The sequence below is a fragment of the Cricetulus griseus genome, chromosome 4 (assembly GCF_003668045.3).
Source record: "Cricetulus griseus strain 17A/GY chromosome 4, alternate assembly CriGri-PICRH-1.0, whole genome shotgun sequence".
NCBI lineage: Eukaryota > Metazoa > Chordata > Mammalia > Rodentia > Cricetidae > Cricetulus > Cricetulus griseus.
This window is the reverse complement of record NC_048597.1, coordinates 221,693,054-221,705,428: the sequence shown is the minus strand read 5'-3', so window position 1 is coordinate 221,705,428 and position 12,375 is coordinate 221,693,054. Positions and strand designations below refer to the sequence as shown.

At 45.8% G+C, this 12,375-nt stretch overlaps 1 protein-coding gene across 3 annotated transcripts in view; it reads left to right on the top strand.

Moving 5' to 3' along the window:
• The first annotated feature begins 4,427 nt into the window (after positions 1-4,427).
• Cnot10 (CCR4-NOT transcription complex subunit 10) overlaps positions 4,428-12,375 on the top strand; it is a 51,396-nt gene continuing 43,448 nt past the window's right edge. For all 3 annotated transcript variants that reach the window (XM_027415303.2, XM_027415304.2, XM_027415302.2), the window contains exon 1: positions 4,428-4,713. In XM_027415303.2, the coding sequence (XP_027271104.1) occupies positions 4,692-4,713 (22 nt within the window). In that variant the 5' untranslated portion in view covers positions 4,428-4,691. The remainder of the gene's footprint in view (positions 4,714-12,375) is intronic.

Genomic DNA, 12,375 nt, shown 5'->3' with positions numbered 1-12,375 from the left:
TGTGCGCTTGTCCGTAAAGCACACCCAGAGCCATAAAGCATAGCACCACCAGCTAACTTCTGATTGGTTCCTTGTCACAAGACAGGCATCTGACTTTCTGGTTTCTAGGACAAGGTCATAGAAGCACATGTTCAACCATTATGGCTGCCAAAAGGGAAGCCGGTTCCTTCATTCCCCCATTTTCTTTTCTGGAAATTCCAATCATGGAATTGCTGTCTCTCTAGCATCCCCATCAGGGAGTGATAGATATTGGCATCCCCATGTAAGGGAGTTCCTTTTGACTTAGCATTTTAACCAGGGAAAATGGACGCCGAAATTCTTTTCTAAACTGCTTCCTGCTGACTTTGGGACGAAGTTAGGGACCCCAGAAGGTTGAAATGCTAGTCAAAAGCAAAAAGGGATTTAGGCAATGGGGAATTCATCAGGGGCTTCTGGGTAGCAGACACTGTTGCAGAGACAGGGGGTGTCCATATCAGCTGAACTGGTTCACATCCACAGCAAGTCCAGGGCTCGCAGTCTTAGAACAGTCTGTAGTCAGCAACTGATATTCAGATGTCTGCCAGAAGCAGAAACCTGTTTAAGACATGTTTAAACTAGGAACAGAGGTTAAAGCTTATTTACTGAAGCCCACAGTGTAGAAAAGGCAGATATCTGTTTAAACAGCAAGAACATATTTATAACTTTGAGTCCTAGCAAAAACTGCAGATTTGGGCTATAAGCATGTACATTTTTTTTTCTGTCCAGAGAGCCAGGTATGGATTGGACAGAGGTGCCTTTGGTCTGATGAAAAGCCCTTTAAGTTTGTACTTAGATGACAACCAAAATAAACTTAAAAACCTTGAACTCGTGCCTGAACAGTAGATAGTTACTATTTTATCAGCTAACATACTGACTAGTCTATAGTGGATCTGACTGACTGATGCTGTCAAGCTGACAACCAGTAATATTTCAGAGATCTGAGAAGGGTATACTTTATCCGAATCTACTAAAAAGTGACAGAAGCCAGTCTATATACAGTTAGCCAAACCCAAGTTTCTCCATTACTGTTGGAGGCAGCTGTCTCAAAGAACAGCAATCTTCGCCAGGCCTATACTGTGAGAGTTTTTTCCTCTCTGTGGAAGAGGGACATGGAAAAGACTGACCTTGTTTTGTCTAGGCAAAGGGGTGCAATCAATTTTCCAGTGTCCAGCAGCTTTGTCCACAGTCTCGGCTAGGTTCTGGCAGGCGGCAGGTATCACATCTGAGCATCTCGCTCACTGGTCCAGGTGCAGGAACTGAGGTGCCTCGTAATCTTCTTTGGAGACTTTGGGTCACTGTCCGGATCTGGCAGTCTGTCTGACATTATAAACTTTAAAGATAACAATTTAAATGCCATATTCTGAAGATCTCTGAAGCATTAGAGGTCTGTTTGTCTGTTTTAGTTACTTGCCTTAAGCACACATTAAGCATACAGGTGGCTAGGTAAGGTCTTATTTCTGTAAATGATTTAGTCTGACTGTAACTGGTTTTAACTTAGTAAAATGTTTGAAACAGCACAGCTGAACTTAAAACTGCATAGAGCTACCTTATATTCCTTAAACAGTAGCTTAACTTCTTTCTGAGGCAGGGTTTTTCTGTGACTTTGGAGCCTGTTCTGGAATTCGATCTGCCGGACCAGGCAGGCCTTGAACTCATAAAGATCCATCTGCCTCTTCCTCCCGAATGGTGGGATTAAAGGCGTGTGCCATCTACACCCTGAGCTTAAAGGTGTGTGTCACCAACATTCTAAACTTAACTTCTGAAAACACAAACTGTACCGTCTTATATAGATCAGCATCTTTTATAAAACAAGAACTTTACACTGTCAGGCTTTGCTTAAAAATAATTCTAAATTGAAGCTCTTTAAGTACAAACATTAATAAAAATAAACATTTGAAAACTGGTTTTAAAAAGAAATTTAAATTCCCTTAAGGTCTTTCTGTAATATATAGAAGCATTAACATTTTAAATCTTAACTGAAAAACTTGTTTTTAAGATGGTACCTCTAATTTTCATGCGGTCATCTTTAGTCAAGATGGCGGTTTAAGTATTTTTTTTTTAACTTTAGCAAAATGGCGACTAGTCAAGTCATGTGACCAGTTGGCCATGTGCTGGCTAAACCAGGAAACAGAACATTTTAAAACAAATATATATAAATTACTTGAGAAATAAACAGGACTTTTTAAAACAGAATTAGCTTAATATGGTTAAAATTTTAACTTATATTACCATTTTTAAAATTTATTATTTGTAGACATGAGAAACCATAGCACAGTTTACATTTTTTTTTTGGCTAGTAACAACCTTTTCTCTGACCTTTAATAACTTTCCTCTGACCTTTTATAACTTACTTTAACCCTCTATAACTTTCTGTAACAATCTTTTTCTCTGACCTCCAACAACTTGCTTTAACCCTCTATAACTTTTACCATTTGTTTTAACTCTCTTTAACCTTTTATTTTATTTCTCTGACTTTCTTAGACATTCTTAGACAATTTTTTTTTCTCTATTATTTAAGCCTTCTACATTTTTTTCTCATTTGTGCTGCTGGTAAACCCAGACCCTTGGCCAATCCAGGGGTGGGAAAGACTCCTGCGGCCCCCCTGCATACCATGTGTGTAGAGCACAAAGAATGCCGGGCAGCTAGGCAAATGGCAGGGACCCACGGGACCGGCAAGTGGGGATAGGGAAAGACTCACCTACATGGGCCAGGCTCAGCTGTAAGGGCTGCAGCAGTGGTTCGAGTTCAGAAAAGCAGCATCGGGGGACTCCAACATAACACATTCTAACCCGTGACACATGGCAGAACTCCTTTCCCGTGCCATGTGCTTAGGGCAACAAGAAAAGACCCCTGACCCATGCATGCCACGTGCATGGGCAATGTGGGACAGAAAGAGATGCTTAAGAAACACATAACACAAATGACAGCACATTAGACAGCACAAACATTAGACAGGACAAACCGCGGCAAAGAAATGGTGCCCCAAACCAAAATTACAACCAAACCTTGGACTTTCATCCAGGGTGGAACCAAGGTTCTCGCAAGTCTGCTTACCCTATGGTTCAATTACAAATTCTGCGCAGATCAAATACAAATTACAAATTCTGCGCAGATCAAATCAAGCAACCCTCGGACTTTCATCCAGGGCAGGACTTCAGGGTCTTCCCCAGAAGTCCGAATTACAAATACAAATTCTGCGCAGATCAAATACAAATCATGGCACCAAACAAAACAGCAAGAGACAAAACAAGAAACATAGAACATTGAACATATACAAGTTTCGAGCTCGAATCATCTTACCTCCAAGATCGAATCCACTCAGGTGAAGGATGGTCGCAAATCCCGGACGAGCCCCCAAAATGTTAGACCCCCGAAAACTCAAGTATCCGGGGTCTCAGGCCAGGTTCGCGGTCACCCCAATCACCAGGCGGATTCGAGAGCTTGCTGCAAACTGCACGAGGCTTTATTGTAATTTAACGAACTAACCCCATGTTAGCTCGGGTCTTTCACCCACCCGCCATGGCAGACGGCTAGAAAAGACGGCTCCTAAGGTCTCCCCAAAGATCTTATAGGGCAGCGTAAGGGGAGTGTCTAGGGGTACGCACAGGCTCAGGATTGGTGTGCTTCCAGGCTTGGAGGGCTTGCCCTGTGTTGATTGGTCAACTGGTTGTTATGGCTCATAGGCCCTCCCAGGGTGGTTGCTATGCTCTCTACGTCATTGCTGTGCGCTTGTCCGTAAAGCACACCCAGAGCCATAAAGCATAGCACCACCAGCTAACTTCTGATTGGTTCCTTGTCACAAGACAGGCATCTGACTTTCTGGTTTCTAGGACAAGGTCATAGAAGCACATGTTCAACCATTATGGCTGCCAAAAGGGAAGCCGGTTCCTTCAGTTCTTCCAGAGGATCTGAACTTGAGGTCGGTATGCTTAGTAACAGCGATGCACCAAGCTCGTGTGTCTTAGATGTGACTGACGTACCTTAGTAACTTAATTAATGATGCAGGGCTCACAATGGGGGAAACAGGATGCATAATTCAGGAATTCTGTGTGATTTTTGCAACTCGGCTACAAATCACAAAGCGGCTCTAAAACTTTTTTTTTTTAAGTCTTTTACCTGGGGGAGGGTCCGCAACGACGCCTCCCTCGTAGGGTTGTTGTGGGAAACCAGTGAGACAGTACAGGCCACGTACTTGGCCACGCGCTTGGCACACAAACGTCAGGCGCGCGGTGCCTGTCGTTTTGGTGAGTCGCGGAACAAAAGCCCTGCCCCTGTCCGTGTTTCCCTCGGGACCTTCGCTAGCACACTTCCGGCTTCGCGCAGGCACACGCTTCCGGGGCGGAGGCCAGCTTCTGTTCCCACGCCCAGCTGTCGTCGGCGCCGCTGGCCCCGCCCCGGAAGTCGTGCGTTCCTTGGCCGCCGCAGGGCGGAAGCTGTGCATGGCGGGGAAAACAGCCCTGCACAGGCGGATATGTTGCTGCTGTTGCTAGACGACCGACCGTAGCTTCGTCACTTCCTCAGCCCGTGGTCCGTTCGGGCCCGAACCAGAGGCGGCCGGGCCCGGGCTGAGCGTAGAGTCGTCCCCGGCCTTGCAGAGCCTGCGGCCAGCCCGGCGGCGGCGGGAGTCGGGGCCACGCCACCTGCAGGGAAGAGCTCGAGCCGAGGCGGGAAGATGGCTGCAGACAAGCCTGCAGGTGAGGCGCCCGCGCCGCGGCCCGGCCCGGCCCGACGGGACCCGACGGGACCCGGGGCTGACACGCTCGCCGCGCGCGGGGCGGGGACGGCGGGGCCCGCGCGGGGGACTCGAGGGCCGCCCGACTCCGCTCCTGCCCCTCGGGTCCCACGGCCGGTGGTTTTCTGCTGTGACTCCTCTCGGATCCAGCGCAGCAGACCCTCCTTGCCTCGTTCCCCGAGGCAACGGGGGCCCGGGAAGCTCACATAGTGCCACTCCGCCCTCCGGAAGCTTCCAGGGAAGGTGCTCCGCGCTGCTCACACGGCTGTCCGAAGTTGCCTCTGGTCAGCGTGCCCCGTGGAAGCCACCTCCTAAAACTGTCTCAATTGACTTGGAGTTCCCGGCGTCTTCTTTCTGCCCGGCCCCAGTTACCCCGTTTCCCTACTTGGCTTTCTCTAGCTCCTCAAGATTAACTTGGTTCTTTAAAACAAGCAAACAAACAAACAAACTTAATTGTGTGCGTGTGAGTGCAAAGTCCACAAGAGGACGTTGGAACTCCTAGAGCTGGAGACCACTTGTGAGCCTCCTTTTGTGGCTGCTGGAAACCCACCCAGTCTTGGTCCTCTGCCGGAGGAGCAGCAAGTGCTGCTAACCGCTGAGCCAGCTTCCCAGCCCTGATAATAAGATCTTAATCTCGACGGTTTTCTGTAGTGCCCTCTAGAATTGTTGTCCCATTAGGGAATATGAGAGTTTCTAGCCCGTTACTTGGGAAAGTCTGCTTTGTTTCTTTCAAGGAAGTATTATTCTTTGTGGTATTCGGGTTTTAGTGAAAGAAACTTAAATGACAACAATCTAAAGTGGTCAGCACGCCTTTTTTTTTAAATAATGAAATTTAATTAGGAGAAAAAAATTTCAGTGATCGTGGGTTTTAGGTGGCCCTCGTCTCAACAACAGACAAGTGAGCTTTAAGTGAGCCTATCCCGATTCAGGTACATATAAACAAAACCATTGGAGAATCTTCTCTGTGGTCCCTTAAGAAAACGATAGAGATTTAGGGAGTGGGCCTAATAGAATGTGCTCTGGAATTGATTGATTAGTGGTTGAGACAGGGTCACACTGTACAGCCCTGGCTGGTCTGGAGCTTGCTTTGGAGACCAGGTTGTTTTCAGATCCCCAGAGCCTCCTATCGAGTTTTAGGTAGGTTGATCAGAGAAGGCCTCTTGTAAGGTTGTTTTTGTTTTTGTTTTTAATTGTGGGTGTGTGCACTTGAGTACAGATGCCTGAAGAGGCTGTCAGAGAGTTGGGTCCCCCGAAGCTGGAGTTACAGGTGCTTGTGGGTGCTGGGAATCAAACTCAGGTCCTCTGAAGAGCAATATTGCTTTTAGTCACTGAGCCCCAAGATGATAGTGTGTGAGTGTGTCAGTGTGTGTGTGTGTGTGTGTGTGTGTGTGTGTGTCTGTGTGTGTGTACTTACAAATGCATGCTTTGGCATTTAAGGATCAAACTCAAATTATCAGGCTTGCATCGTCAAACTCAAGCATCTTTCCCCTCCAAGCCACCTGCTGAACCAACCCCCGCTGGGGTAGTGTTTGAGCAGAGATCTGGATACAATGAAGGAATGGCCCACATGCTGTAGGATGGATGAAGGAAATGCACCTCCTGCCCTTGTTATTAAGACACTGCCTGTGGGCCCAGTTAACACTCTGCCGGAACCATCTTACTATACAGGACTACCCAGTTGGAATTCGATCTCAGTCGTTCATCCATTCCCTCACAAAGATTCTGTGTAGGCACTGGTGCAGGTGTTGAAGTGACTATAACACAGCCTGCCTCTGAGGACTGGCACTCCAGTTTGGGAAGAGCTGTGTAACAGGTCTAATTGGAGAAGAACCATCCAGAGCAGCCTTGGTGTTCCTAGATTGGGACACTGTTCCTTCCTTCCGAGATGCTGAATTTGTATGGAGTAGATGAGTTTGGCAAAGTTCTTGAGAATCTCTGCTGTTTTAAGTGGCATGGCTCTGGCCCTCATGTTTTCTCTTTCATACTAGTCTTTTTGTTTGCTTTGTTTTTGTTTTTGTTTTTGTTTTTCAAGACAGGGTTTCTCTGTGTGGCCCTGGCAGTCCTGGAACTCACTCTGTAGACCAGACTGGCCTCAAACTCAAGAGATCCTCCTGCCTCTACCTCTCGAGTATTAAAGGCATGCACCACCACTGCCCAGCCTAAAGACTTATTTTTAATGATGTATATGTATGTTTGTCTTTGTGTGGGTATATGCATATGTGGAGAGATATTGGAGGATGTCAGAGGTGTCTTGATCTCCCCTGGAACTTGAGTTAACTTGCAGATATGAGCTGCCTCATGTGGGTGTTGGGATCCAAACTAGTTTCCTGATGAATAGTACACACTCTTTAAATTGTTATCTAAGCACATTAGTTTTCAGAAAGTGTTGTTAGTCTCTTTCCGTCTAGTCTCTTTGCTTCACTGTTCTATTTTTCATTTTGTGAATTTGTGTATATGGTGTGTATGTGTGTGAGTTTTTTGTGTGAGAGGGTACACATGTGCCATGGTATGTGTGTGGAGGTCTCAGAAAAGTCTTGGGTGTCTTCATCTTCCACTTTTTTGTTTTTTGAGATTTATTTTGAATTATATGTACATTTGTGTGACTGTATGTGGTTAAATGCCTATGAGTGCAGTGTCTGCAGAGTTCAGAGGAGGGTGTTGCTCCCCTAGAACTGTAGTTACAGGCAATTGTGAGCCTCCTGACATGGGTACTGGGAACCAAACCCTAGAGGAGCAATATGCTGCTTTTAACCACTGAGCCTTCTCCCAGCTGCCAACTTTGTATCTGAGGCAAGATCTCTCTGGTTGTTTGCTACTGTGCTGTATTCTCCAAACCAGGTGCCCTCCACATTTCCAGGGGGTTCGGTTGTCTTCCCTGTGGGAGTGCTGGGATTTCAGACACATGCTATCCTGTCTGACTTTAAATGGGTTCTGAGGATCTGAATTCAGGTTGTAAGGCTTGTGTGCCAAGATTGTCTCTTTGTTTAGCCACCAAGTCCTTACTCTTTAATATGATTTGTGAGCTTTTTCACAGTTGACTTTCAAACTCAGGTCCTCTGCAGGAGCAGTAACTACTCTTAACCCCTAAGACATCTCTCTAGTTGCTGCTTTTTAATTTTTTTTTAATGACACATCTACCTACCTACCTACCTGCCTATCATGTGTATCAGAGTGCATACTCCAATACATATGTGGAGGTCAGAGGACAGCTTGTGGCACTCAGTTCTCTCCTTCAAAGAATTGAACTTGGCTTGGTGGCTTGTTGAGCTATCTTGGTGGCCTTAGAAGCCTTTTTAGATTCCTATGTGTACAGTAAAAATGATGGTAGTGTCTTTGTCCTAGAGCTAGGAAAGGCTTAAATGACTTCAGCTCTGGTCTGTGGCAGTCACTTCCTGTGGAATTGAGGAGCGGGAGGGATCAAGTCAGGATTGCTCTGTTTAGGCCTGGCTGTCCTGGAACTCAATTTATAGACCAAGCTGGCCTTGAACTCACAGAGGTCTGTCTAACTCCTGAGTGCTGAGATCAAAGGAGTATGACACCACCACCAGGTCCTTATGGGATGTTTTTTAAGGGAGCCTCACCTCGAACACCTCTGAAAGTAGTTTTTGAAAGAAACACATTGGAGAGAAAAGAAGGCAGGATTTGTGTAGTTTCCTCCTGCTTTTTCTTCCCATTTGGTTAAAGATGGTTTAACAGGGAAGAACAGATTTTTCTTTTGCATCTGGGTTGATGGCTGCTTGGCAGTTGATGAGCCGGTAAATCCTGCACTAGCCTCAGACTCAAAATCTTCCTGCCTCAGCTCCAGAGGTGCTGGGATTACAGATGTGTGTCATCATGCCCAATTTACTAAAGTGTTGGATGCTAAATGTCCCGAGTCAAATGGCAGCATTTCAACCTCTGGTGAGACCTCTGTGGCAGGAGTGCCTGTGTGTGAGAGAGATCTTAAGATAAAATAGGAGTCAACCAGGTGTGGTGGCATGGGCTTGTAATTCTAGCACTTGGGAATTTAGGGCAGAAGAATTGCTCACAAATTTGAGGTCAGCCTGGGAAATGTAGTAAATTGTAGGCCTTTCTAGGTTACAGATTGGGACCCCGTCTTAACAAAACAAAACACAAAGAAGGCAAAGAGCAGATGGAGGTCACGCTTGCCATCCTCCAAATTTGTTTAGTATTCTAAGCTAGCTTTAAACTCAGGGTATCCCTGTCTCCTTGCGCCACGACACTCAGCAGTGAGAGCAGACTTGATCAGGACGTTTGAAACCAGCGTGCTGTGGCTTACAAGTATCTTACTCTGCTCTCTGGAATGTGTGTTCTCCCATTTTTTCCAGCTCTGCTTGTCTTAAAGTAGAAGGAACATAGATTGTGGGGCTGAAACTGTAGAATATAACTGCTTTGTAGTGTGCGTGCGTGCGTGCGTGCGTGCGTGCGTGCGTGCGTGCGTGTGTGTGTGTGTGTGTGTGTGTGTGTGTGTGTGTTTCATGCACATGAGTGTGAGCTAGCATGTGGAGGCCAGAGGACATGTCTTCCACTGTCATATTCTCTGAGGCAGAATCCTTCAGTGAACCAGAAGCTACCTGTTTTGGCTCAGCTGGCCACTGAGCCCTGAGATCCTCCTGTCTGTACAGAAGGATGTACAGCCATTTCCAGCCCTGTGTGTGGTGGTACACACACTGCCATGCTTTCAGAGCAGGCATTCTTAGCCACAGAGCCATCTTCTCAGCCCACAGTACTCCTTTGGCCATGTAACTTCTTTGTATTATATTGAAGCTATTAGGAGAGTTTGGGTGAGTTCATTTTTCCTTTGAGTGGTAGAAACCACATCTGAGCTGTCCTAACAGCTGTCTAATGACTTTGGTGAGGGCTGTCATCCCAGCACTCAGGTGGAGGCAAGAGGACCTGAATTCAGATGGATCTTTGGCTACATAGTTTGAGGCTAGCCTGGGCTACATGAGAGCCTGTCTCCAAAACAAAACAAAATGAAAAGACATTGTTTAAAATGTTGTCTTGCCAAGGCATTGCTGATATTTTGTGACCATGCGTCTGTCTTACCCTTCAGCATTGTGCTCTCTTGACCCCTGGGACTGTGTGGACAGTACAGTTTTGTAGTGCTCCTCCAATCAGCTTTGAAGCGTTAACATTCTGTGTTGGAATATGTCTGTGTTTTCAGTTAACTGACTTTCAGTTTGGAAGAGGTGTTGGGTTTCTTTTCTGTGTAGTTGAAACCCAAAGGTGTGTGTGTGTGGTTAGGAATGAAGTCTTTGAGCGTAAAGAGTGTCAAGGTCTGTGCATCCAAGAGCTCTGTACGCCTGCGTCAGCCATGTCCATTAGGCCAGGGCAGAAGGAAAGTGAAGCTTCTGGAGGAGCGTTCTTACCCACTTTCCATTGGCAATGGAGACTACTTTTGGACAAGTAAAGACACACTGTGGGATTATGTGCAGACGCTGTCTGGTAAGAAGTTAGCTGCTACAAATAGTGTATGCCTCTTAAAACTTTGGAAAACCTGACTTCAACCCTGAAAATGCACAAGAAGCTTAAAAAAAAAATAGTCATCTCTTTGAAGTATTTTTTAATTGTTATCCCGAAGTAAAAAATGTAGGAGAATTATCGTTGACTGATATTTAAAAGACTATGCAACTCAGCTCTCTAATAGACATAGAAATGAGTTTCAGAGTCTGTCAGCCCCTTGTCTGGTCATTTAACTTGAAATTGGCCAATTTCCTGGGGAATTCTGATGACAACTGTGGCTTCGTCAGTCTGATTTTAGTGGAAGAGGCTTAAAATCTTCAGTGTCCTAAATGGATCTCTTGGCTCATCCTGTAAGCCCAGCATCTGGGAGGCTGAGGCAGGAGGATTGCCATGATTTTGAGGCTAGCCCCAGCCTCAGTGTTAACCCTAGTGTTAAGACCCTGTCTCAGAAAAAAAGAAAAAGAAATTTTCAATGCTGTACTGAATGGGTAGGATCTCTCTCTCTCTCTCTCTCTCTCTCTCTCTCTCTCTCTCTCTCTCTCTCACACACACACACACACACACACACACACACACACACACACACACACACACAGAGTGTTGGGGGCCTCAAACCCAAGGCCTTAACTGCTAGGCAAGCACCCTACTGCCTTACTTCGGTTTGGTTTTTGGTATTAAGTATGGAATACTTCAGCCAGGCGTTGGTGGTGCACACCTTTAATCCCAGCACTTGGGAGGCAGAGGCAGGTGGATCTCTGTGAGTTCGAGGCCAGCCTGTTCTACAAGGGCTAGTTCCAGGATAGGCTCCAAAGCTACACAGAGAAACCCTGTCTCGAAAAACCAAAAAAAAAAAAAAAAAGTATGGAACACTTCTTAGATCTTCAAGTCATCCCTGCTGCTGGGCCTTGGTGATCTGCTATTATTCCAATTTTAGTAAGTGTGCTGCCAGAATGAGTACTTTATTGTATTTTAGTTTTGAAACAAGGTCTCGCTGTCTTCCTTGGACTGGTTTTGAACTCCTGGATTTCTTTTTCTTTTTTTTCCCTGGTTACGCAGAGATAAGGTTTCTCTGTGTAACATCCCTAGCTGTACTGGAAACTCACTCTGTAGACCAGGCTGGCCTTGAACTCACAGAGATCCGCCTGCCTCTGCCTCCCGAGTACTGGGATTAAAGGCGTGCACCACCAATGCCCGGCGAACTCCTGGATTTTTAACCATTTTCCTGCCTCAGTTTTTTAAACCAGCAATGACTTTTGGTTTTTTTGTTTGTTTGTTTTGCTTTTTAAAGATTTATTTATTTATTATATGTACAGTGTTTTGTTGCATGTTTGCCTGAATGCCAGAAAAGGGCACCAGATCTCATTAATGATGGTTGTGAGCCACCATGTGGTTTTTGGGAATTGAACTCAGGTCCTCTGGAAGAACAGCCACTCATAACCTCTGAGCCATCTCCAGCCCTTGCAACAATGTTTTTTGAGTTAGGGTCTCCTGTTGTAGTCTGACCTTGAGTTTGCTAACTGAGGTCTCCTGACTTTCCCTTTGGAGTACTAGGCCCCACCATAGTTGGTTTTGCAGTGCTTAGGACTGAACCAAGGACATCCTAGGTGCTAGGCAAGCACTCTGCAAGCTGATCTACATCCTGTCCCTTTGTTCATTTTTGGTGTTACTAGAAATCGAACCCAAGACCTTGTATATTCTAGGTAAGAGCTCTCTCACTGGATCACTACAGCCCCAACTCACTATTGTTGTCTTTATTCACAGGAAGCATACACTTGTGTTTGAACCACCTTGGCTAGGGTCTGCTTAGATATGTGTGTAACTCTGGCTTTCTACTTAAATCTCAGTCTAACTTCAGATCCCTGGAGGTAAACTGAGGAAGTTATTAGGACTCTTTGTCCTATTTCCCAATGAGGCTACATTGAGTAAATCCCTTTTCTGTCTTTTACTATTAATTTGGCTGTTTTAATTAGCTCATCAAGGATGAGTGGCCAAATTTTGTTGGAGCACAGTGCTCAAGATCCTGAATCCCCAGTAGCTCTCTCTCTCTCTCTCTCTCTCTCTCTCTCTCTCTCTCTCTCACACACACACACACACACACACACACACACACACACACACACACACAGGGACAGGTGTAGGGGCATATGCCTATAATCTC